Here is a 25,691-nt window from a genome sequence, read left to right on the forward strand (position 1 = left end):
AGCACAGACAGGATGACTGGTCTGAGCTCAACAACATAAAAATAGAAGGGCAAAGCAGAACTTGATGGGAAGAGACCTCCTGCATCAAACTACAGCCTGTGGGAGGCACTTCCCAGGATTTGTAGACCTATGGAAGGAGTCACACTGCAAAGTGACGGAGTTTCCCTTTTCCATCTGTGTTACCAGTGTATTTACTAGGAAGCTATTCCAAAGTTTCACTTCTTTTGCGGCTAAAGGTCTTAACTCCCAGTTTAAGTTTACTAACGGCAAGTTTAGGTGCATTTGTTTCTTTGTCAACACTGTCCTTCATGTCTCAGGATTCTGCTCCTTCTCTAACATTTACTGCAACACTTCTACAGACAGCAGTAACTTCTTTCCACCTTCATTACCAAGCCAAGTGTAAGGTCCTACACCTGCGTCGGGGCAATCCCAGGCACTGCTACAGGCTGGGCAGAGAAGAGATTCAGAGCAGCCCTGCAGAAAAGGACTTGGGGGTGTTGGTTGACGAGAAGCTTAACATGAGCCAGCTTCAGTGTGCGCTCGCAGCCCAGAAAGCCAACCGCATCCTGGGCTGCATCAAAAGAAGCATGACCAGCAGGTCAAAGGAGGTGATCCTGCCCCTCTACTCTGCTCTTGTGAGACCCCACTTGGAGTACTGCGTACAGTTCTGGTGTCCTCAACATAAAAAGGACATGGAGCTGTTGGAGCAAGTCCAGAGGAGGGCCACGAGGATGATAAGAGGGCTGGAGCACCTCCCGTATGAAGACAGGCTGAGAAAGTTGGGGCTGTTCAGCCTGGAGAAGAGAAGGCTGCGTGGTGACCTCATAGCAGCCTTCCGGTATCTGAAGGGGGTCTACAAGGATGCTGGGGAGGGACTCTTCCTTAGGGACTGTAGTGGTAGGACAAGGGGTAATGGGTTCAAACTTAAACAGGGGAAGTTTAGATTAGATATAAGGAAGAAGTTCTTTACAGTGAGGGTGGTGAGGCACTGGAATGGGTTGCCCAGGGAGGTTGTGGATGCTCCATCCCTGGCGGTGTTCAAGGCCAGGTTGACAGAGCCTTGGACCATGTGGATTAGGGCAAGGTGTCCCTGCCCATGGCAGGGGGGTTGGAACTAGATGATCTTAAGGTCCTTTCCAACCCTTACTATTCTATGATTCTATGATTACACATGGCCAGATAATCCAAGCTCTTTCAGTCTCGCACCATAAGCCACCACCTTCACAGCCCTTTCCATGAGTACCACACATTCTCTTTCCTCCCTCCTGCTCCAGGACTGAGCCAGGCTCAGAGCAGACACCCTGACTCACTGTGTTGCTGCAGTTTGCTCACCCCACGTGCGCTGCAGAGCCCACCCTGCCCAGGGCACGAGGAGCTTACCTGGAATGCTGTCTGGCTGTTGTAGTTGCGAATCTCTTTGCTGGCACCGCGGAAGAGGAGAACCCGAGCACAGCTCTCCTGTGGAAGCAAGCGAAGGGCAAGGGGAAGAGGCCAGTTAGCACCAGAGACAACAAAGCAGCCAAACCATACAGGGGCACTGTGCTCAGAAAGCCTGCTTTGGAAAGGTCCCAGAAGGATGCTCAACCCTACAAACTGGGCACCCCAACCCAAGCTGGCCAAGTCCACCCACCAGCATGTGGCTGTGGGGCACTGGCACCATGGCCATGCCCAAACATCAGCCCAAGAGCACAGTGGCCACCACACGTTCTCAGATATTGGCATTTCCTAAAGCCTTTTACTGGTTTTGCTTTGGACGCTCTGTGCTTCTAACCGATGTTAATACAATATGTTTACAAGCCCCTGCACTGTTTAATGCTGCTTTATCACGCACCCAGGGTACCAGGTTCCTTGAGGTACAGAACGCACCCACCACCTAACAAGCCACAAATGAACCTCTACATACCACTGCCTATGACAAAACATAACAGTGGTCAATGTTTAAAGCATGCACACCTCAGAAACTGAAAATTCTCTTTGTAATCAAAAAGCACATAATACAAGGTACAAAAATCTCTGGGAAGAAATAAAACCTACAGTAGAAATCCTTAGATACTGACCTCCAGATCTCAGAAAGAGAACAGTGGGTGCAGGAGGTCAGAGAGGCTCTTCTACCACCCTCAACTTCTCTTGAACTAAGGCGAGTGACCACACAGAAAATGAAATAGAAATTGTGCCTATACCACCTGGGCAGTCTTCTTTAGAACTCAGAAAGTAGTAGTAAGAATTTAGACCCACTGGTGAACAGGAACCACAACCACATGCCTTCCCCAGAGCAGGGAAAAACCCCAGGACCTGCCCAACAAACCTAGCCTGGGCCATGAGCCCACCTCAAATTCAATATGAACACCTGGGTCAAATTAGCACCTTCCACCCAAGACACTGCCCCCTCCCCACCCGCAGCAGGGGCTTCACTGGGAAGCAGGAACAGGAACCAGAGGGAAATGACAGAACACCAGAGGCAGTGAATCAGCAAAATCACTTTGGGAATGGGAACAGATTGAACCAGGGGCTCCTCTCTGGCCACCTGCCTCTGCAGAAATCCCAAATCAGGCTGGGGCTGCAAACAGAAACAGCCTCATCCCAAGACAGATACAGGCTTTAACCTGCCAGAGGGGAGGCGGAGATGAGCTCTTAGGCAGAAGCTCTTCCCTGTGAGGGTGCTGAGGCACTGGCACAGACTTTTCCCAGAGAAGCTGTGGCTGCCCCATCCCTGGCAGTGTTCAAGGCCAGGTTGGACACAGGGGCTTGGAGCAACCTGCTCTAGTGGAAGGTGTCCCTGCCTGGGGCAGGGTGTTGGAACTGGATGAGCTTTAAGGTCCCTTCCAAACCAAACTGTGATTCTGTGATTCTAATTCACACAGATGTACCTGGTTGTAGAGAGCACAAATATGAAGAGCGGTGTTTCCTGAGGCATTCTGTGCAGTCATATCAGCTCCATAGAAGAGCAGATGCTCCAGGTGCTGAACGTGGCCGTAGCGACATGCCTGTTCCAAACACAAAATGGGAAAATCAGGGAACAGCAGAAAGATGCTGGATTCATCGATGCTAGAAAAGGTGAATCACACTGGACCTGTGACCTGAAATGTCCCATTAACATGCAAGAAGACACACTGTGGCTCCTGACAGCAATATACACCTGAATGGTCATAGGACAAATTACCTTGGGACCGACTGCAAGTTTTGGATCAGCATCACACTGGTACCAGAGCCCCTCACACATTGTTTGGTATCTCAGCATCACTGTCCATGGAAAGGATCCCTGAAGCACAAGCAGGCAGAGGCGGCCAGTGGCCCCACATCTCTGGTAACTGCTGTGCCATTTTTCTCTACATTTGGTCTATCCTGGGACCAGCAGTCCTTGAAGATCTACCCAGGCAATGTAGGATGGAGCCAGGAGGACAGTAAATTGAGAGCACAAACACACATCTCTTGGTTTTATATCCTCATCCTTAGCTGTCCAGTACTCATCCACCTTCAGGGGCTGAAAGCTGGGTGCTATGAGAGGCCATGGGCCCAAAGCCAGCCTGCCCCCACAATGGTCCAAGATGAGAGGACTCTAAGCAGAGCCAGAGCATCCTCCCTTCTCCCAAAGGGTCTCGGTCTTGAAGCACAAAGCCAGCTCAGGTCCCCTAACTCCTCTCCTGTGTCTTCCCTACGCCAAATCCACTTGTCAGTGTGTAATGCAGAGGCAGAAACAACTGTGGTTTGGAACCAGGATGCCTCAGGCAGTAGACCAAGATCCCAAAGCACTATCCTATGCGCCAGACATATTCTGGAGAGGATCCCAGACACTACTGACCAGCCTGAGAACTGGCCTGGGATGGGAGCCAGAGCTGGCACATCACGTCCAAGTGCTCCACACAGAAGCCTGGCCCCTGTGCGAGCCACACTGCTGAGCAGTGCCTGCATGGCCTGCAGCACCCAGGGGATGGGATGAGCCCTCCATCAGCAGCAGGACACAGGTCACCTTATGCAGGTCCCATCCCACCTGGTGGATCTCCTGCCAGCCGTTCTCATCCACACAGCCGAGCCGGGCGTAGTCGTGCAGGAGGAGCTCGCAGCAGTAGGGATCCCCCCCCACCATAGCACTATGGTACAGCGGCGTCAGCCCCCGGCTGTCCTTGTAGTCCGGGGAGGCACCGAGGTCCAACAGCGTCTGCAAGAGAAGCGCAGCCTTGCTCTATGCCTCGGGAACTGTACACTGGCCCCAGAATGGGGCCGGGGGTGCTCCAGCCACAGCAGCAGCGACCACCCCAGCACAGAACCAGAGAATCAACCACCTTGGAAAAGAGCTTCAAGCTCATCCAGTCCAACCGTTCCCAGCAGTGCCCAGGCCACCACTAACCCATGGCACTGAGGGCCTCATCTACATGGCGTGTGAACACTTCCAGGGACAGTGACTCCAGCACTGCCCTGGGCAGCCTGTTCCAATGCCTGAGCACCCTCTGGGGAAGGAATTGTTCCTCAGCTCCATCTAAACCTGCCCTGGGGCAGCTTGAGGCCGTTTCCTCTTGTCCCATCCCTTGTTCCTCAGGAGCAGAGACCAGCCCCCTCCTGGCTCCATCCTCCTGTCAGGCAGTTGCAGAGAGTGATAAGGTCCCCCCTGAGCCTTCTCTTCTCCAGACTAAACCCCCCCAGGTCCCTCAGCCGTTCCTCATCACACTTGTGCTCCAGGCCCTGCACCAGCTCCGGTGCCCTTCTCTGGCCCCGCTCCAGCACCTCAATGTCTCTCTCGCAGTGAGGGGCCCAGAACTGACACAGGATTCGAGGTGCAGCCTCACCAGTGCCCAGTGAAAAAACTGGCTCGATGGCCGCACGCAAAGAGTTGTGGTAAATGGCTCAATGTCCAGTTGGAAACCTGTAACGAGTGGTGTCCCTCAGGGATCGGTGTTGGGACCGGTCCTGTTCAACATCTTTGTCGGTGACATGGACAGTGGGATTGAGTGCGCCCTCAGCAAGTTTGCCAATGACACCAAGCTGTGTGGTTCGGTTGATACGCTGGAGGGAAGGGATGCCATCCAGAGGGACCTTGACACGCTTGTGAGGTGGGCCGATGCCAACCTTATGAAGTTTAACCAAGCCAAGTGCAAGGTCCTACACCTGGGTCGGGGCAACCCCAGGCACTGCTACAGGCTGGGCAGAGAAGAGATTCAGAGCAGCCCTGCAGAGAAGGACTTGGGGGTGTTGGTTGACGAGAAGCTTAACATGAGCCGGCAGTGTGCGCTCGCAGCCCAGAAAGCCAACCGTATCCTGGGCTGCATCAAAAGAAGCGTGACCAGCAGGTCGAAGGAGGTGATCCTGCCCCTCTACTCTGCTCTTGTGAGACCCCACTTGGAGTACTGCGTACAGTTCTGGTGTCCTCAACATAAAAAGGACATGGAGCTGTTGGAGCGAGTCCAGAGGAGGGCCACGAGGATGATAAGAGGGCTGGAGCACCTCCCATATGAAGACAGGCTGAGAAAGTTGGGGCTGTTCAGCCTGGAGAAGAGAAGGCTGTGTGGTTACCTCATAGCAGCCTTCCAGTATCTGAAGGGGGTCTACAAGGATGCTGGGGAGGGACTCTTCCTTAGGGACTGTAGTGGTAGGACAAGGGGTAATGGGTTCAAACTTAAACAGAGGAAGTTTAGATTAGATATAAGGAAGAAGTTCTTTACAGTGAGGGTGGTGAAGCACTGGAATGGGTTGCCCAGGGAGGTTGTGGATGCTCCATCCCTGGCGGTGTTCAAGGCCAGGTTGGACAGAGCCTTGAGCCACGTGGTTTAGGGCAAGGTGTCCCTGCCCATGGCAGAGGGGTTGGAACTAGATGATCTTAAGGTCCTTTCCAACCCTTACGATTCTATGATTCTATGATTCTAAGATTAGCTACTTCTATCTATGAGATGCAGTGCAGGGGAATAATCCCTGCCCTGGCCCTGCTGCCGCACTGGTGCTGATCCAGGCCAGGATGCTGGTGGCTTCTTGGCTGCCTGAGCACAAGCTGCTCATGTTCAGCTCCATCAATCAGCACCCCCAGAACCTTTCCCATGAGCAGTTTCCAGCCACTCTTCCCCAAGCCTGGAGCATTCCATGGGGTTGTTGTGACCCAAGTGCAGGATCCGGCACTTTGCCTTGTTGAACCTCATCCCATTGGCCTCATCCCATTGATCCAGCCTGTGCAGATCCCTCTGAACCTCCCCGCAAGGCTCACGTTGTCAGTGCCCTGTCTCTAATGCCCATGCTCGCCGGCACCAGCCCCAGAGGTCTCTGTCTCCGGGAGGGCTCAGCCCTGCAGGGGCTGGGCCGGGGGCACTCACCAGCAGCGCGGCGTGGTTGCGGCACCGCACGGCTTTGTGCAGCGCCGTCATCCCCTCGCGCGTGCGGAAGTCCAGGTGCGCGCCCCCGTTGCGCAGGGCCTTGATCATGTCAGTGCTGAGCTCCAGCTGCACTGCCGCCGTCAGGGGACACTCTGCAAGCATGGAGAGACACAGCTCAGCACCAGCGCACCCCCGCCATGGCGCTGCCCCACACACCAGTGGGTGCCCCACACACCAGTGCCTGCCCCACACATCAGTGCCTGTCCCACGCACCAGTGCCTGCCCCACACACCAGTGGGTGTCCCAGCACCACCACCAGCATCCAGAGCTCTCCCGCAGCTGGTTCCTCGCTGCCTCATGTCACCAGCAGCAAGCTCCAAATGTGAAACACCCATCCCAGATGGGAGGAACTTCCCTGGATCTGGATCCCATGACCTCCCTTCACCTCCTGAGCCTGGCAGCAGAGCCCCCACACACTGCATCAGTCCCAGCTCTAAGCAGGACCAGCCCCACGCCCAGCACTGCCCAGCATGCGGGACTCGCTCCACTGTGGGATATAATGGAAGAAGCATGGAAATGCCTTCAGCGGAGATCCCCACTGGCCCCAGCCCTGCTCTGCTGCTGCTCTGGGGGCGCAGGAGCCCCCATCACGCTCCACCACTGCATGCAGGAAGGTGCCTCTGTGCTGGGCGGGCAAAGCTTCTTCCCACGGGAGCTGCTACATCCTTCCCCCAGGGACTGGGTGTCATTGTCCACCTCTGAGCCCCACAGACACAGGTCATGCACCCTCCTTGGAGGGGTCATGGTGCTGACACGGGACGGAGGCTTCTGCCTCAGCAGTGTTACTGGACCTGAGCTGCACAAGGACCATGCTCACCTGCCCACGGCTGATGCGATGGCACAGAGGAAAATGTCCTTTGATATAAAATGAGTAAAGTCTCCTTGTGAGGCAGAACACTTTCCTGACCATTTTGATTACAATAAAGTGAATTAGTTTTCCTCAGGGTGTACTATGGAAAATAAAAGCACGTCTCCTTTCTCCAACAAATCCCTCGGTCGTTGGACCCAATCCCCTGCACCATGAATGGAGGATGTGGACACTGCCTAAAACAAGGTGCCTCCAAAATAGAGTGTTTTCTAGAAAGGCCCCTGATTCGCACATAAATTAGAATTTCCCTCTTTAGTAGAAATAACTGTTTAAAAGAAAATAATAAATGGTTTGAGATACAAATAAGAAAGCAGATGGCAATTCATTCCAGGGCATTGCTGTTGGGCACAGTCTGAAACAAGAAGGCAGAGGGCAGATGGCTCTGTGGCTTTGCTACAACTCTGGGCTTGTGCTACGAGACACCAATACAGGAAATGAAGATTGCTGAAGCCTTGTCACAAGGATTAAAGATGGGTCCATCAATAACAGGAATCACCAGGAAAAGCTTGAAACACAGACAGACACACAGACACACACACAGGCACACACACAGACACACAGACACAGACACACAAATACACACACACACTCTTTATTTTGTTATATCTGGCAAAGTCAATGGAATAATAAATGCAGTGGCTCCGTGCACCCATTGCGCAGCGTCAGACTGTAGCCGAGGACGGGTGTGATGCCTGACAGCTGGAAAACAAGGGATGTATTTTAAAGAGGAGGGTAATGACCACTGTAACATGCATATTAGATGGGAATGGGATGGCATCCGCACAACTGACGTGTTACATGGGAATGGGACGGTTTCCACACAACTAACGTATTACATGGGAATGGGATGGTGTCCACACAAACAGCAATACCACCAGAGAATAAGCAGCAGAACAATAAGCAGCAGAATAAGCAGCAGAGCTTCACAGCTCAGCAATAGCTGTGAAGACATGAGTTTGTGGAGGGTCACCACTAAGGGCTGCATCTCTTCTCACTGCGTGTGGCCACTGGCACAGAGCAGTGCCCCATGCAGCACAAGGAATGGTGGGAAATGCTACCCCCTGTCACACCAAAGGACAAAGGATGCGCTGGTGGTGCCAGGGCAGGCTCTCAGGCCTCGGTGGAGTCGCAGAGCCATGGCTGTGGTTTCTGTGGTGCACGGGATCTGGTGGCTGCAGTGGAAGCACAGTCTGGTCCCCACCAAAGCAGGATGGGGATGGGGAGTCCCAATTCGCACACGCACCACACACCAAAGGGATGAAGAGAGGGTGACTGTGGGTGAGCTGCTGAGCCAGGGGAGCCTTCCCCATCTTCTTCACCAACCCTCATGCCCCAGCTCTTCAGCTGGGGCCACCTCCAGCCAAAGGCAAAGGGAAGCTAGAGAGGACAGTCCAGTGGAAGTAGGGTCTTTTAAGGACCATCACTTACCTTCTGTGCCAAAGAGAACTGCTTTGGTTTCTGTCATTAGCACTGACTTTCAGGTACTGTTTTTCACCATAACTTCTAGAAAATCTTATCTTTACTGATGGTTACTTATTTGGAGAGCACATGTTGGGCCCTTGGAGTGTGATACAAACTTCAGGTTGTGCATATGAACAGAACTACCCTCACCAGCCCCTGCTCCATTCCCATTCCCACATGTAGTTAAATCATCATCTTCTTTCAATATCTCAGCTTAAATGAGACAAACTTTTCAAAGAGGCAAAAGACACAGAAAAAAGGGCTCCAAACGTTCCTTTAGGCTCAGTTATTAACATGCCAGTTGCAACTGAAAAATCTGTCATGTCATCTTGAATCCCAAAGACGGAGAAAGGTCCAAATGGGGCATCTCAAGATACTCTGGAGGAACTGCGGCAGTGATTTGTTCACTAAATCTAATGTAATCACTGTCTAATGTGGGGTTTAGTGATTACCTCTGGTAATTCTTGGAAACATATGTATCCAAATACATGCTTCAAGTAATTCACTAACAAGTGCACAAGATCCACAGCAGAAAACAAGAACCAGCACGACATTGCATGTTCCATGGTGTAAAATCTGATTAATGGATGTAGGAAAGAGCTGCAGCTGGACTCTGCCTTTGGCAGATAAGATCTGTACTTGGGGTGTCATGAGAACCAGAGTTCATGTGGTAAAGCTCAATCTGATGCGTCAGTGCGTGCCTGAGCCCGGAACCCCCCCGTGTGCTGGGCTGCACCCCCAGAGTGTGAGCAGCAGGTCAGGGAGGGGATTCTCCCCCTCTGCTGTGTGAAGGGGAGACCTTAGAGCAGCTCCAGGGCCTAAAGGGGCTCCAGGAAACCTGGAGAGAGGCTTTGGACAAGGGCCTGCAGGGACAGGCCAAGGGGAATGGCTTTAACCTGCCAGAGGGGAGGTTGAGATGAGCTCTGAGGCAGAAGCTGTTCCCTGTGAGGGTGCTGAGGCGCTGGCACAGGGTGCCCAGAGAAGCTGTGGCTGCCCCATCCCTGGCAGTGTTCAAGGCCACGTTGGACACAGGGGCTTGGAGCAACCTGCTCTAGTGGAAGGTGTCCCTGCCCAGGGCAGGGGGCTGGGACTGGAGGAGCTTTAAGCTCCCTTCCAACACAAACCAGTCTGGGATTATATTCTATGACTCTAAGGCAAAGGCATTGAGGGAACCTGGGAAACCCCAGAGATTGCTCCAACACCAGCAGAAACAAGCTCCCCACTCTGATACCAAAATCATTTAGGAAAAGGGGGGATCTCTGTTCAAACTGAGACGACAACAGGCTTGATACGAAAGTTCATGCAAGCTACTGTCTCCCCAGAGTTCCTACAGACATACAGTGCACAGCAACAGAAAGTATCTGCCTGTGACAACTACTACTCGTAAGCAGAACCCCATGGTAGCGTTTTTGGCCTATAGGTGAAAGCATTAGAAGATGACCTTTCATCTCTAATTTCAGCTGAATGCAAACATACCATTTCATTAATCTCCTGTGGCACATTAGATTCAAAGAGATGCCACCAGTTTGCTTATAAAAAGTGCATTTAAAGCAATGAGATTAACAGATTTCAAACAGAGAAGGAAAATAACTTCACAAACCACAAGCCATTGGGTATCATCTGGTGTCTCCCCATCTAACCACAACTCTGGCCGAACCAGCCCTTTCACCTGTAACTTCCAGCTACTAAAATTGAAAGCAAGAGGACACATGAACATGAGTTATTCAGGTTGTTCATCAAGTACCTGCATACATGCACCAGCATCGCTCCACAGTCAGCACAGGCTGGATTCAGCACAGCCAGAGCAGGAGTGGAGCAAGCCCCCGCACTTGGGCACAGGGATGTTCCTAGCAGCCAGCAGAAGGCTGAGGAAGCAGAGCCGTGCACAGCAAGTATTTCTCCCCAATTACCTGCTCCTGCTGCTGTTTGTCCTCACATCGTCCTGGGCCCATGGTCTGTACAGTCAAGAACTCTCTTTGTCGATGCAATCACTGCCTCATTCCCCGCTGCTCCCCAGTAGCCTCCCCGTGTTAAATCCTGAGGATTGCCTCTCTCTTTCCCACATGCTGAACTCTCACTCGGGCTCAGGGCTAAATTTAGAATAACGGTAACTGCTCAAGTATTTTTTTGACGCCCTTAAAATGTACCTACAGGAACCTCTGTGAAATTTTCCCTTTAATCTCTTCCAGACCGTTGATCTTCCCCAGAACATCATCCTGCAGCACTGAAACCTGAACAGTGGCAAATGGGGCTGCGATAGTTTGTGGCTGAGCAGAGCCAGGGGGAGGGGAACACATGCAGCTTAAAACCACTCCCAAAAGCAGCTGAAATGAAGGTACCAGCCTGGGACTATGCCATGTATTCCTGCTGGCTCTGCTGGGAGGGTGGTACCACAAAGCACACAGCGTTTCATGGCGCAGCCAGTGTTATTCCGAGCCTATTAACTGGATTTAACTCCGCAGAAGAACATTCCTCCAAGCAGGGCAGTGTGTGCCTTGGGGACCTCCCCACGTGCACCACCCATGTGCAAGGGAGCTACTCTGTTAGAACTCAGCACAGGACAATCGTGTAACACGTGCACAGAAGAGGCGTGAGGGGACCCTGGTGTGACAGGGCTGCAAACCCCCTCTGTACTGGCATTACACATACAAATGTGCTGTACTAATGGCCAAAGAAGAGAAACGTTTCGCTCCTAACACTTGGGGACACCCTGGATGAGAACTCCCAGAGCGTGGCTGCTGCGTGTCCTGGGGGGAGAAAGAACAGCACAAGCTGGGAAGAGAAACCAAGAGCAAGCGCAGGGATTCTGGTGGTCCAGATGAAGTGGGGAAATGTGCATCACCCTTCTCACATGCACAGAGGTACATCCCTCTGAGCTGCCACAGCTCAATCCTTGGGAGGGTTATAGGACGTTGATTTTAAAAGAAATAGGTCATGAGCAAGGGGAGACCTCTGCTTCTGGAACACCCCACAAGCTGCAGATAAGACTGTTCATTTCACTGTGAGGAATAGGATCATGGATAATGACCCACAAGTGGTTTCTGCTGGGACAGTTTTTAACCCAGGTCAAGAGAGGTAGAAGAAAAGGTTACAGAAACTGAAGAGAGGATGAATCATTTTAATCAGGCATCTACTCTGCAAAGTCTCTGTGACAGCAATAAGAGCAGGGCAGTTACGCGCTGCCTTCGGACAGGCATGAAGGGAACACTTGTGTTTCCAGGAGTGGGTGAAGAAGAAGCATTAGCTGCTGAAGAGCTGAGTGTCTAAAACCTCAAGGGTTTGGGTTCCCCCCGTCCACTTTTGCAGGAAGAAGGAGAGTAAATGGTGTTTGTAATTATCCGAGCTGCTGAAGAGCCAGCCACACAGAAAGCAGCAGTTGGTGTCAGAGCCTATTTGCGATATTCCTGGTAGAGTCATCCCTAGAGACACAATGGATAAAAGAGCATTGCTAATAGCAAAGCTGCTGTGCCTAAAAGGAGAGTAGATTTACTACAGTGATTCTGTAAAGGGTGGCTGAGGAGTTAAAAATAGCATTTATGTGCTGCAGCTTTTTCTGTCTTTGCTAAATACCAAGCACTGGAAATACCACCATTTATTTATTGCTTCTCTTGGAATTCATACTTGGACATCTGCCCATGGGCCCATCAATGTATGGATAAACCTGAGCGCTCAGGGTTAACAATTCAGTACTGAAGTATTCCCAACCACAGGAAGACTTCGGTTTGCAAAGTACCTGAGAGAGAGGGAGTTTGACTTGACAGCAGTGACCTTTTCTCTCCATGGACAGTACCTGCAGGTCCTTAAAGGAGACACAGGCAAGAAACTCTCAAGACCTTTTGGAAAGAGTGTTTCCTCCCTTTGTTTGTATCCTCTTTAGTTTCAGGTGTTACCAGATTCCCACATCTGGCTGATGGATGAGGTAGGCATCTTCTGGCAGAGATAGGAGGACCACTGCTCCAGATTGACTTGGGACAAGGATGTTCCAACAGCCCTTGAGAGGCTGAAGAAGCCCAAAGCTAAAAACCAAAACCCCAAGATCTGAAAGATTCTGGGTTCCTGGACGTGATGCAATGAGGATGGCTCCTGAACAGAGGACATGTATGGAAGTTTGTGGCACTGTTGTCTTCACAAAGTGGAGCACTGGAGGAGGATTTATTACTAGTACCTGCTTCTGCTTTGGCTGTTAGACTGAAATATCACTATAAGCCAGTTGGCTGTGGTGTATTAAAGGCCAAGTCACCCAGGGTCTTCCCCTTCTGGAAGAGGATATCAAGTATTAAGTTAATGCTCTCCTTTCCCTCTGCACCTTTCCTCTGCTTCCACAGGGCTGGCAAGGAGATGGTGTCCTGCAACGAGGCTTCACTGGCTGCATCCTCAGCAGCTCCCTCCATTCCCAGGTTTCCTGTGTCTGGCAAGTCCTGGTGTCCTCCCCAGACTGGGGAAGCCAACAGCCTCCTTTGATCACCCTGGGGACTGCACACACTCACTTTAGAGGACTGAGATGTGGTTAAACCTCTTGAAAATAAACCCACCAGACAGAACATTCTTCTGTCCCTCACTCCTGGCTCAGCCAGCACAAAGACAGAGCAGGGGGGACACACAATTACAGGTTTACTTTACCATCCACCAAACTAAAACTCTACCCTGCACATGTGTGTATCTTCTCCCAGAACAAGATGGTACAAAAAGGATCCCAAGTGACACACGTCCATCACACTGTTGACGTGCTCCCAGAAAGTGCGGTATGAAGCTTCTAGTGGAAAATAAAGAATCTGAGGAAAATAATTCACTTTCTGTCCAGTACCCTGAAACTCAGCTGAAATGCACTGGGCTCTTAACAAAGCATTAATGGAAACAGGGAGAGGCCTCAGTACAGGAGTGAGACACCACAAAGATGCCCTTGGGTTTTAGCACTGGTGACTCCTTGTAATGATCAGCATGACACAACAGGCATCACTGATAACAATGAGACCTTTATCAGGAGGTAGGAGGCAAGCGGCACTTCTAATCTTGCTTTCTCCATGTGTTTGCAGACAGAACTCTAACCTAGGGCTCTATCCATACATCAGATCCATATATCAATGTGCTGCCATGGTATAGATGTTTACTTTAAAAAAGGAAACAACTAAACTACAGAAGCTAAAGCCCAAAGATGTATTTCTAAAGGAGCTGTTTGTTAAGCCTGTTCCAAACCAGCTTTAAGATCTTTGTATTAAAATAACTGTCTCCACATCTTTGTGCAGCCTTTAAACCTCACACCCGTGCAATTCCACACAGAACACTCTGAAGGCTTGCTAGAACATCCTCTTCCACCTGCAGTTGTGCTGGTTCGCAAGGTGCCCCCCCAGCCTTCCCCCATACTTGTCCCTGTCCCACGCTTGGAGAGCCTCCAGCCCAGCACCCTCGCTCAGCAATTCACAGGAGTCTCACCCAATGTTCTTCAGTGACAACGAGCACTTTTTATCCCCAAACTTGGGTTATTTGCATAGTCATGTGCTTGAGAAAACTAATTCCTCTCCTTCAGAGGAACAGAGGGGAGGCCGGCTGGAACCAGAAGACCATGATAAACTCCAGGAATGTTTCCTTGATGAGAGCTGCTGTGTGCCTTCACTGCCTGAGCTCCATCGCATCAGAGCGGCAGTGCAACCACATACAGCATCTCCAGATCCAGGATCTCAAACTGAAACAGGGGAAGTTCAGGTTAGATCTTAGGCAGAAGTTCTTCCCTGTGAGGGTGCTGAGGCGCTGGCACAGGGTGCCCAGAGAAGCTGTGGCTGCCCCATCCCTGGCAGTGTTCAAGGCCAGGTTGGACACAGGGGCTTGGAGCAATCTGCTCTAGTGGAAGGTGTCCCTGCCTCTGGCAGGGTGTGGAACTGGATGAGCTTTAAGGTCCCTTCCAACCCAAACCAGGCTGGGATTCCGTGATTCTATCTCAGCTATATATCCAAAGCAGCCCTACAGGTGATGAACCAATAAACAGCGCTAGAGATGGCCACAGGGCCCCTGTCCTTTGGAGCCTATCTGGAAGAGTCCTTGTTTAAGGAGTCTTTAGGTCTCACCACTATCAGCAAGGCTGCCCAAGCACTGCAAATGTAACATGCAGCAACAACAGTGGCAGCCCCATGAGGAGCTCTCTGAGAGCAGAGCTCCTGCATCAGCCAGGGGTGGGCACAGCACAGCAGCACCACAGCGCTGCACATGCAGCACCACACTGTGCCAGCATGACTGCCTGCTCAGGCTGTCACGAGACCACAGTGCTGCTCTCCTGCTCTGCCACACAGGGTCCCTCCCTCCTCAGCTTTCATCAGCTTTCAGTAAATTCTAGTTCAATAACAAGTCCCTGAGATCAGGACTGCCAAAGAGGACCCTCATAAGGAGTATGGTTTCTCTTTTCAGACATGGATCTATTCCAGCTGCACAAGGCCAGGTTGGACGGGGCTTGGAGCAACCTGCTCTAGCGGAAGGTGTCCCTGCCCGTGGCAGGGGGTTGGAACTGGACTAGTATTAAGGTCCCTTCTATGACTCTATGATTCTATGCACTAGTGGAAGAGCTATGCAAGCTGGATGCACTACGCTTCCCTTTCTACAGAGGGGAAGAACCAGTCCTGCATAGGAAGTGTGAGCTGGTGGTAAATGACAGATGTGGATCAGAAGTACACATTGCAGTGCTGTGCAGCATCTGAGGTATGAACACTTACGGAAGGAGAGCTGGACAGCTGGGCTCAGGAGCCAGCCCACGAGGCAGCCCAAGGAGAAGCATCTGCAGGGAGGGAACAGGGGAAACAGAGAAAGCAGGAGAGCAGAGCATCAAGATGGGCAACAGAACAGGAGAACCAACCATGATCAGCACCTCTGTGAGGAACCCGGGGTGGGGAGCAAACAGTCACTGCACAAACACCCAGATCCACAACAAAGCAAAATGGGAACATCAAAGAGGGATGGAGAAGGGAGCTCAGGATGGTTTCCTTTCCTGGTCTGTCTCTTTATTCATTACTGTTCCGGCCAGAAGTGAAATTGTCACCAAAAATAGACAAATCTCTTTTATTTTGTGATTTCTATCTGCTCTCAGTGAGACCATCAGCTCATGCTTTATACAAAGATTCACAAGAGGCTCAGGCCCTGAGAAACATCACCAAGAAAGACTGTTCTAAGCATGAGAGAAAAACAGTGACTGTCTCCTCAAGCTGAACCACAAGGGACAGGGCTCAGCCTGCACACACAAGTGTGGTATGTGAGGTCCCACCACATCCATGGAGAGGTGGTAGATGACCCAGTGGAGCAGAGCTGAGCTCATCTGGAGCAGATGGACTCGGCCACCCCAGCCAGGACCCATCTGATCGCACCCGGCCCCGCAGCCATGGCCGGAGGCAGTTCTGCCAGCCCCACACCAACCCTGCCAGGTCCATGCTCCTGTCTTGGACTCCCCAGCATGAGGTGCCCAGTCTGGGCATCCGAGTCTAGCCTCAGGGCTGGCTCCTGAAACACATCTGGGTGCCCTTCACCCCAGACTGGAAATGTGGCCAAGGGAGGGGAACCACACGCTTGTAGTTCTATGAAGAAACACAGACAGAGAGCTCACAAATAGCCTTTAGTGCTGAATGAGCCTGTGGAATTAAAGGGCAGAAATTTGCTAGTAGTGGGGCACGAGGACATGGAAGGAAAGCTGAGAGACAGAAAGTCCATGTGCTTATCCCAGAGATCCCGTCAGTCCTACAAGCAAGAGAAGCAAAAACCACTGGAAGTGACTCACCAGCCACGTGATGGGAGCAAACCCAAGAACGTTGGCTTGAGGAACACCAGCCCATCCTGGAGGGAACCCCACTTCACCAAGAGGAGATAACGATCGTGGCTGAGAAACGGGCACAGCGATTGGGAAGACGTTAACCTAACAACACAGATGAAATGATTCCAAAGAGGGAAGCACAGCCCCAGTGCAGTGTCAGAAATGATTAAACCCATTTGACAAAGACTGGGAGGAAGACTTCTTTGTCTTCCTCTTTGCTCATTGCAAAAAGCTGGAGAACAAGAAGAAGGACATGAACTGCTCTTACTGCTGGAAGAGCGGTGGCATAATTGGCAAGACTGAAATTGTCCCAGCTTAGATCATTACAGGTGCTTGTTATGAGAATGAGGAAGTGTCATTACAGGCACTTGCTGCTATGAGTATGAGTGGGCAAGGAGGAGAGTGTAAAATACAATTCCATCATCTCTTGTAGGACCACTGATTACTCAGAGCAGGGCTTTGAATGCCCGTGGATTAGGAAGTGAAAAGGTCCTTCATAAGATGATGTTGCAGATCACTAACTCAAAAAAAAGCACTAACTTCCAAGTGTTCATCTCCAAGTCACACAAATCACTCTCAGGGCAACTTCAGCTCGAAGGAGACCACTGGGTGTCCCACCCAACAAGCATAAAATACAACTTCATTTTCTGAAAAGGAGAAAAATGATCCCTTTTCTATAGATCCTGTTTCACTGCAACATGAGGGAATGCTGCTTTGGATCTCAGTGTAAGGAATAAAAACCTGCTAAATACCTGACTGCTATCAAGTCAACTAGAGCTGACGAAGGAAGAAGAAAGTCCCAACTAGCCAGGTGAATATTTGATGTTTCCTAAGGGAATCAACCAAGGGAATCGGATCAGGAAATCAATCATAGGTAATGTGGGAGGTTTAAAATTAAAAGTACAAGGTGACTGGGAAGTCCTAAAGAACAATTTCTGTGTGATCCAGAGCTACAGCTCCATAAAGCACAGAGGAGACCCAATGGCACGTGCTGCTCGCAGGTCAGTGGTGAGGTGACAGAGACAACCCAACAACAGGACATGATGAAGCAGAGACCACTCAATATGAATTGAGTATTGGAAAATTAAGAGTAACAACAGAACAAATGACATCGGAGTGAAGAAATCCACCTCTGGCCTAGCAAAGGACGATCAGAGAGGGGTTTCAATCTGATCATACCCCAGTGATGTCCCAGCCCTGTGCAAGCCAGGAAGTCACCAGCAGGGAGTGTCTGACTGCTAGTAAATACAGGCAGCACAATGTCCCATCCGTTATTTTCCCATTGCTGCTGTGGAAATACACTGGCTTCCTTCCCATAACCAAACAAGGATTTTTGGCATGAGCTACCCAAGATGGAATGAATTGTTTGCACCTACTGAATGCTGGCTATCATCCTCCTTCCCTTCTCCCTAAAGATCTTCCTGGTGCAAGAACAGTTCAACTTGCATAGATTTTGAAATATTGGGACATTCCAAAAAGCCAGAAGAAAAGCAGTGTCAGGCCAACATTCAAAAAGGGGCGGGTAAAATGATCCATGAAGCTACAAGTCAAACAGTAACACTGATCCTGGGAAAACTGATTTGGAATTTAAAAAAGATCACTTATATTATTAATATTGCTCAATCAGGCTTTACAGTTACTAGGTCTTCCTCGGTAAATTAGAGTCTGATGGATGGAGATATCTGTACTGATGTAAGGCTCACGCTTGGCTGGGTCCTACATGGCATTAAAATGAGGAGTGTAAAACATCAGTCCAACACATCCCAATGATCCAAAATCCCTTTGAAGAGCAGCACTAAGAGCAGTCACTGGGGAATGCGGCAACCACGAGGGTGATGAAGAGGCTCTTCAGGGTGCTGGACTTGACTCTATTGAGATCCTCATCAATTACCTTGAAGTGAATGCAAATCTCTGATCCATCTGTAGGTGCCACAAGGTTTGGAAGAGCTCAAGGAGCAACCAGGGCTGGGCAATCCCAGAATAAGGAACAACAAGGCATGGAAACCCACAGGATACATTTGAGATGCTACAGGTCAGGGAGTTACATGCTGCAGCAGCTGCTCCCTGTGGTCAGGGCTCTACGGAATGCTCCAGCCTGGGTGCCATGCCATGGGTCAGCAGCGCTGGCAGAAGCAGCACCCGATGCTCTTCCACCATCCAGCCCGGGAACAAGCGGAAAGGAAAACAACCTCCGAAGAAAACCAAAACAGAATCAACTGGGTTGGGAAAGACCTTTAAGATCATCAAGTCCAACCATTCCCCAGCACTGCCAAGGCCACCACTAACCCACGGCACTGAAGGCCTCGGCTGCACGTGCTGTGAACACTTCCAGGGACAGTGACTCCAGCACTGCCCTGGGCAGCCTGTTCCAATGCCTGAGCACCCTCTGGGGAAGGAATTGTTCCTCATCCCCATCTAAACCTGCCCTGGGGCAGCTTGAGGCCATTTCCTCTTGTCCCATCCCTTGTTCCTTGGGAGCAGACACCAGCCCCCTCCTGGCTCCATCCTCCTGTCAGGCAGTTGCAGAGAGCGAGAAGGTCCCCCCTGAGCCTTCTCTTCTCCAGACTAAACCCCCCAGGTCCCTCAGCCATTCCTCATCACACTTGTGCTCCAGGCCCTGCACCAGCTCCATTGCCCTTCTCTGGAAGCTCCCAATCAAGGAACAGCTCTGTGGTTCCACTTCATTCAGCCAACACAGGCCAAGTAACCCCAGGTTAAGGTGGGGGTAAGACACAATGCAGGAGGGACAGGAAGGGAACCCCCCCATCCCCTCCATCTAGTAGGACACAATGTGGGGTCCCATCCAGAGCCACCCGGTCACCCCTGTCCTCCCAAACATGGGGAGCAAGGACCTGCAGGAGGAGGTGTGAGTGGCACAGGCTTGTACCTGCACTGTTAAAAACCTCTTAAGAATGGAATAATGACACATAAACCACAGAAATGCCAGGAAAGCTGGAGAAAATACCTTCAAATGCAAGACTGGAGGAGTTTGGCCTCTTTTTAATTAAGGAAAGGAAGATTGAATGTTGACTTGATTACCGTGTATAAATACCTTCATGTGAAGACAGACCAGGTACTAAAGTGCTCTTTAATCTAGAAGATAAAGTATAAGGACAGCTGGAAGCTGAAGCACACAGATTTAAATGAGATGGCAATTTTAAACAGTGAGGGTGATTAACTGGAGGAAGGAGGAAAACGGATCATCTGTTCCCTGGAGGATTGATGGCTTTCTGGAAAACATGTTAAGCTTTGCTTAGTGAGCACACACACACACACAGGGGGTGAAGAGCATCCTGTGAGGGACAGGAGGTCAGGTCAATGGGACAATAGCTCCATCTGGTCCCAAATTCCAGGAGCCCTGAATACTGAACAGCAGGTTTATGTCATTCTTTCCTGTTCACAAAACAGACTGTAAAGCAAGCAGTAATGAAGCGGGTTTGCACAAGGAGTCCAGAGTGAGGTGTCCAAAACTCCCTCTACTCCAACAGTCTGTTCTCACATCTCATCGCATCCACTCTGGTTTTGCCCTCGGTTCTGAACCAGATCTAAACGACTGTTTGGGTCATGTTTTTCCTCCTCCTCTCTACATTTAACACAGTCTCAGTACACTCCTATGAGCCTTTTCCCTCCTGTGGAATGATGTCTGGGTTCAAACGTACCAGATCCAAAACTCGCAGAATCTTTTCAAGCAGCACACTGAACTCTGCAATGGAATGTACTCTAAAAGCTGCAGCAGCTCATAGGAGTGGAGAACCCCTGTTACAAGGAAAGATCCCTCAAAATGCTTGTAAGGGCTTGGGCGAAACTGGAAGCCACACAGAGCTGAGCTGCTTGGGGATGCTCCGGAGCAGACAGGGACCACACTTAAACGCTATCAGCTATTTCCCATATGAGCAGTTGGTCATCAGGACACCAGCGGATTCAGCCAGAGCAGCTACAGCAGCAAATGAACAGCGTGAGCATTCCTGGGCACTGTTCAGATGGTTCTTGCCAGAGTTTGGCTGCACCAGCTTTCACCTTCCTAGCTCAGGAGCTGGCAAAGGCCATTCCCAGCGGGAGTTCGCTTGCAGACACGTTATCCAAGAGGACAAGAGAGGTTAACAGCAAGAACAGCACCACACATTGCTGCCTGACCTCAGGGCTGAGACATGGTCTGGACACACTAACTACCTGAGTATAGAGCGGCCAGTGCTCCAGAAGCAGCCTGAGAAACCGTGCCACTGAACCAGAAACACAGAGAATTAATCATCAGCTTGGAGCCTGCTCCTGGGCCGGAAACGTGCCTGTGGCTCACACACAGATGTTCAGCGCCACAGGAAATACTCATCAGCTGCATTGCTTTCAAACAGGAACAACAGACAAAGAAACCCCTCACTCAGAACAAGACTCCACAGCAGGGAAGACGGGCAGAGGCCCTCCTTCCCCACCCCATCAGCGCTGGGGTCTCATTCTCACTCTTACAGGCAGGAGCCTGCAGGAATCCCAGAAGCTGGTGCTCCAGTGACCAGCTTCATGGGGGTAACTTTGCTCAAACAGAAAGAAAAATGAGGAAACCAGAGGCCAAGATTTTATTTTCTTGACCCCAAAACACTTCTTGAACCTTCTGATGGTTTCATGAAGAGATCCTTGGGCAGCAGGTCACATCCACCCAGTCCCAGAGACAGCCTCAGTCTCCCCAGAATCCCACCAAAGGCTGCACAGCCACACAGCTCTGTCATTTTGTGCTGTATTCCCAAGCTCTGTCTTCCCCACACACACACCATCTCCTCCCAAGAGCCTTCTGTAGCTTCATGCTCCCAAGACCCAGCGTTATAAGAAGACACACTGCTGAGAAATTCCACTCGCATCCCTCTGTTCCAAACCTTCACTGCAGACAATAAGACATCATTTGTTCACCCCCTCAAGAACAACCACTCCCCCAAGTCCCCACGGTGTCCCCCCGGCTCCTTTCTCCCCAACCCTCCCCTGTCACCTTCCCCTCTCTGTAGAAGCCAGTCTCACCTCCAGTATCCGGATCATGAAAGTTGGGGTCCAGTCCCTTCTCCAGCAGCCTGCAGACCTTCTCCACATTCAGCATCTGCACATACTCCATGAACTTCTTCAGATTTGCCTGAAGCCAGGACAGCCCAGGGAAACAGATGACACGGTGTTAGCACCCTGACACGAAGAAAGAAGCCACCAGAGGAATATCTCCATTCAGGAGACCCAATGCCCAGAGAAGGTGTGGCTACCCCATCCCCAGCAGTGTTCACGAGGCTTGGAGCAACCTGCTCTAGTGGAAGGTGTCCCTGCCCATGGCAGGGGCTAGAGCTGGAGGAGCTTTTAGATCCCTTCCAACCCAAACCGCTCTGTGATTCTGTGAAGCATAATGGGGCAGCACCCACCAGGAGCCAGAACAGTGAATATACAAGGGACATGGTCCTCCCATTGCTCTCCTCAAGACTGGGACTGCTGGATCACCCCATGGAAACCATCAGGGGCTGCCACCCCGCTCTGCCCCAGCGCAAGGCCCCTGCTAAGGCGCTTCCTGTTCATACCCACCAGGCACACGCGTTGCACACACTTGTGACACAGACACACCAACAGACATGTAACTGGACATGTTTGTCCACGGTGCAGCACAGTGCTGGCCGTGGATGGTGCTGAGCTGCATCCCAGCTGCACCCCAGCTGCACCCACACCCCACTGCAGCATCGGGTCCAGTGGTCGTGTCACGAAGTCATCTCAAGGGCCTGTCACCCACCTGCTTGCAGAACTTAAACCACATCAGGAGAAACCAAACCACTCCAACACCGACCATCGCTGTACAGCCAACAGGCACGGCTGCTGCACCAGCTGCAGGAAATGGGGCTTTGCGCTTGGTATCACTTCAGTCCAAGACTAAAACTGTGTGTTCTGAGGGGACCAAGTGTCCAAAAGGCTCTCCTGTGAGCCCGCCTGGCTGTTGCACATTGTGGTTTTCCCCTTTCTCCTCTCTTGGATAGCTGCACTTGATGAGCACATTATTGCATTTCTGAACTCTAGAAGCTGCAGCTCTGCCAGGCAGACACTTGGACAACCACCGTGTGCGAACACCCAGCTCACACCTTCCCCAGGCAGGTTTTCCAACCTTTGACTGCGAGCTGGTGGGGTTTGGGTTTATTTTACTCAGAGCTTGCAGCAGCCAGCTTTGGGACAGGGTCTGATACAGCAGAGACGCTGCACGTTGGCTGAGGGAAGTCTGTGGGAAAGGCTCGGAGCTGCAGCCAAGGCTCAGGAGCTGCTCTGGCTCCGGGAGCTCCTGCGCAGCTGCTGTGTGCACAAAGTGACTTTTTACCCTGTCCTGGGAGAAAAAAACCAAGTTTCAACATTTTCCCCTAATTTGATATAGAAAAATTGTATCTTTTATGGAGCAAAATGAATTCCGAAGTGCTTCACTTCCCATTTCAGTTTGAAGATTGGATAATAGAAGAAAGATAAATCTGAACATACCAAAGGGGATGTAGAAACCTGCCCAGTTCTTCCCAGAGGCTTCCTACCCCAAATGCCATCACATATTACTTTGCATATTTTATCTTGTCAAGATTTAGTTTTCTAGGAGGAAAGTTTCATACTTCTAGAAGCAGCTCTGCAGAGGAGCCCGCATATCCCAAAGCTTGGGCCCCACAAGTTCAGCTGTGCTATTGCTCTCATGCTGAGGAGACCATGGTAAGGAGTCAGGCAGAAAACACCACCAAGATGAAACTTTCCAAGGATGAGACAAATTCATGCTGGGCTGTGAACCTGACTTAAACCAATTCAGTGTGAGGGTGGTCAGTCACAGAACCAAGCCTAAAACATCTTTTCTCAAGTCAGCCCCACGAAGCCATGTTATAGAGCAGCCAGGTCATGTATCTAACATTATAGAGCCATGCCATAGAGCAGCCAGCTCACGTATCTAACATTATAGAGCCATGCAATAGAGCGCCAGCTCGTGTATCCAACATTATAGATCCATGCCATAGAGCAGCCAGCTCATGTATCTAACATTATAGAGCCATGCCATAGAGCAGCCAGAGCATGTATCTAACATTATAGAGCCATGCCATAGAGCAGCCAGAGCATGTATCTAACATTATAGAGCCATGCCATAGAGCAGCCAGAGCATGTATCTAACATTATAGAGCCATGCCATAGAGCAGCCAGATCATGTATCTAATGTTATAGAGCCCTTTGAGCAGTACTTGCCACACTGCCCCATCTCAGCAGAGCCCATGAGCTCAGGCAGAGCCCTGCACTGAGGCAGCTCCACTGCGGCCATGCGGTCACTGACCCCTCACCCTGGCTGCCTGCAGGATGCTGGCGCCACGGGGGCACAGAAGGTAACACATAAAGCACCAAACACGCAATTCAGGTACAAGGTTCACTCCCTTTAAAATCCCAGACTGGTTTGTGCCGGAAGGGACCTTAAAGCTCCTCCAGCTCCAACCCCTGCCCTGGGCAGGGACACCTTCCACTAGAGCAGGTTGCTCCAAGCCCCTGTGTCCAACCTGGCCTTGAACACTGCCAGGGATGGGGCAGCCACAGCTTCTCTGGGCACGCTGTGCCAGCGCCTCAGCACCCTCACAGGGAAGAGCTTCTGCCTTATATCCAACCTGAACTTCCCCTGTTTCAGTTTGAACCCATCACCCCTTGTCCTATCGCTACAGTCCTTGACGAAGAGTCCCTCTCCAGCATCCTTGTAGCCCCCTTCAGACACTGGAAGCTGCTCTGAGGTCTCCACGCAGCTTCTCTTCTCCAGGCTCAACAGCCCCAATGTTCTCAGCCTGTCTCCATAGGGGAGGTGCTCCAGCCCCTGATCATCCTCGTGGCCTCCTCTGGACTTGCTCCAACAGCTCTATGTCCTTCTTATGTTGAGGACACCACAACTGCACACAGTGCTGCAAGTGGGGTCTCACCAGAGCAGAGTAGAGGGGCAGGATCACCTCCCCTGACCTGCTGGAGGAGGTGATCCTTAGTGCCCAAGGACAGCAATGCAGCAAGGCAAGAGCAAAGAAAAGCAGGGATTTACCAAGACAGCTGATCACCTGGTGCACAGCATGGCCCTGTGCCCCATCCCAACCGCGCTGCCCATCCCTGGATGCTCCCTCACATCGCCCAGGATGCACCGACCTGGGCTGGGCTGCCAGGACAGACCCAACACCACCACGGGACAGGGAGCACAAGAACCACCACGCAGAGGGTGAAATGGGTCAGGTCACCCACTCAGGAGGTACCGGAAATCTCTACACACAGTGTGATTTCCACAGCACCAACCCTCATCACCCGCACGGCAAAGGGCAATGGCCTCAACTGCAGCAGGCACAAGCACTGCCCTTCCAGGTGGTAAAACATTGTCCCAACGCCACTGCTCAGGGTCACTTCTCCCCCAGAGCCCTCTCGCCTCACAACTAACTGGAAGCAAAATCTACGTCCTGCTTCAGAGTCCTTTCAGCTCGTGCAGGAGAGCAGAAGCCCTGCAGGAAACCACAGCTGCTGCCAGCAATAGCACAGCCGGAACTGACAACTCCAGCACCCGCCCCCAGGATGCCGGCCCAAAATGCGTCTTCCCAAACATCGCCCGACTGCGCAGATTTAACCCTGCTCCTTCCACTCCCGCCTGTCCACATCCCTCAGCTCCTCCCCGCTGCCCTTCAGCACACGATGACAACCCAACCCAAGAGATGATGTTCTAAGCGTGGCCCCACTAAACCCCTGTGGCCAAGAACAGCAGTGCCAGAGGGGAGATTCAGACGAGCTCTTAGGCAGAAGCTCTTCCCTGTGAGGGTGCTGAGGCGCTGGCACAGGGTGCCCAGAGAAGCTGTGGCTGCCCCATCCCTGGCAGTGTTTAAGGCCAGGTTGGACACAGGGGCTTGGAGCAACCTGCTCTAGTGGAAGGTGTCCCTGCCTGTGGCAGGGGGTTGGAACTGGAGGAGCTTTAAGATCCCTTCCAACACAAACCACTCTGTGATTCCATGATTCCTGGGGCCTCCAGGGACAGAGGCACAGCCCAACACCGTACCTTGGCATATGCAATAGTGGCTCACAGCAGTTCTGCTTTTATGCTGCCACCAGATACACCCCAGGCACTAACCTGAAGTTCTGCTCTTGGGGGTCTGCTGGTGCCTCTCATTCACATCCCTAGGAACACATCCTGCTATCCAGCAGCACCCAGCAGCACTCTGCTCACTTGTGTTCCTGGTTTTCTCAGTGCTCAGGACCTGAAAAC

The 25,691-nt window shown here is 51.5% G+C and overlaps 1 protein-coding gene across 1 annotated transcript in view; it reads right to left on the bottom strand.

The window, feature by feature from the left end:
* SHANK3 (SH3 and multiple ankyrin repeat domains 3) overlaps positions 1 to 25,691 on the bottom strand; it is a 324,463-nt gene that overhangs the window by 249,234 nt on the left and 49,538 nt on the right. The window contains exons 6-10 of the mRNA XM_030472062.1: positions 21,467 to 21,575; positions 6,294 to 6,445; positions 3,989 to 4,156; positions 2,868 to 2,984; positions 1,381 to 1,458 (exon numbers count right to left, since the gene is read on the bottom strand). Coding sequence (XP_030327922.1) covers positions 1,381 to 1,458; positions 2,868 to 2,984; positions 3,989 to 4,156; positions 6,294 to 6,445; positions 21,467 to 21,575 — 624 coding nt within the window. The remainder of the gene's footprint in view (positions 1 to 1,380; positions 1,459 to 2,867; positions 2,985 to 3,988; positions 4,157 to 6,293; positions 6,446 to 21,466; positions 21,576 to 25,691) is intronic.

The sequence above is a fragment of the Strigops habroptila genome, chromosome 3, assembly GCF_004027225.2.
Source record: "Strigops habroptila isolate Jane chromosome 3, bStrHab1.2.pri, whole genome shotgun sequence".
NCBI lineage: Eukaryota > Metazoa > Chordata > Aves > Psittaciformes > Psittacidae > Strigops > Strigops habroptila.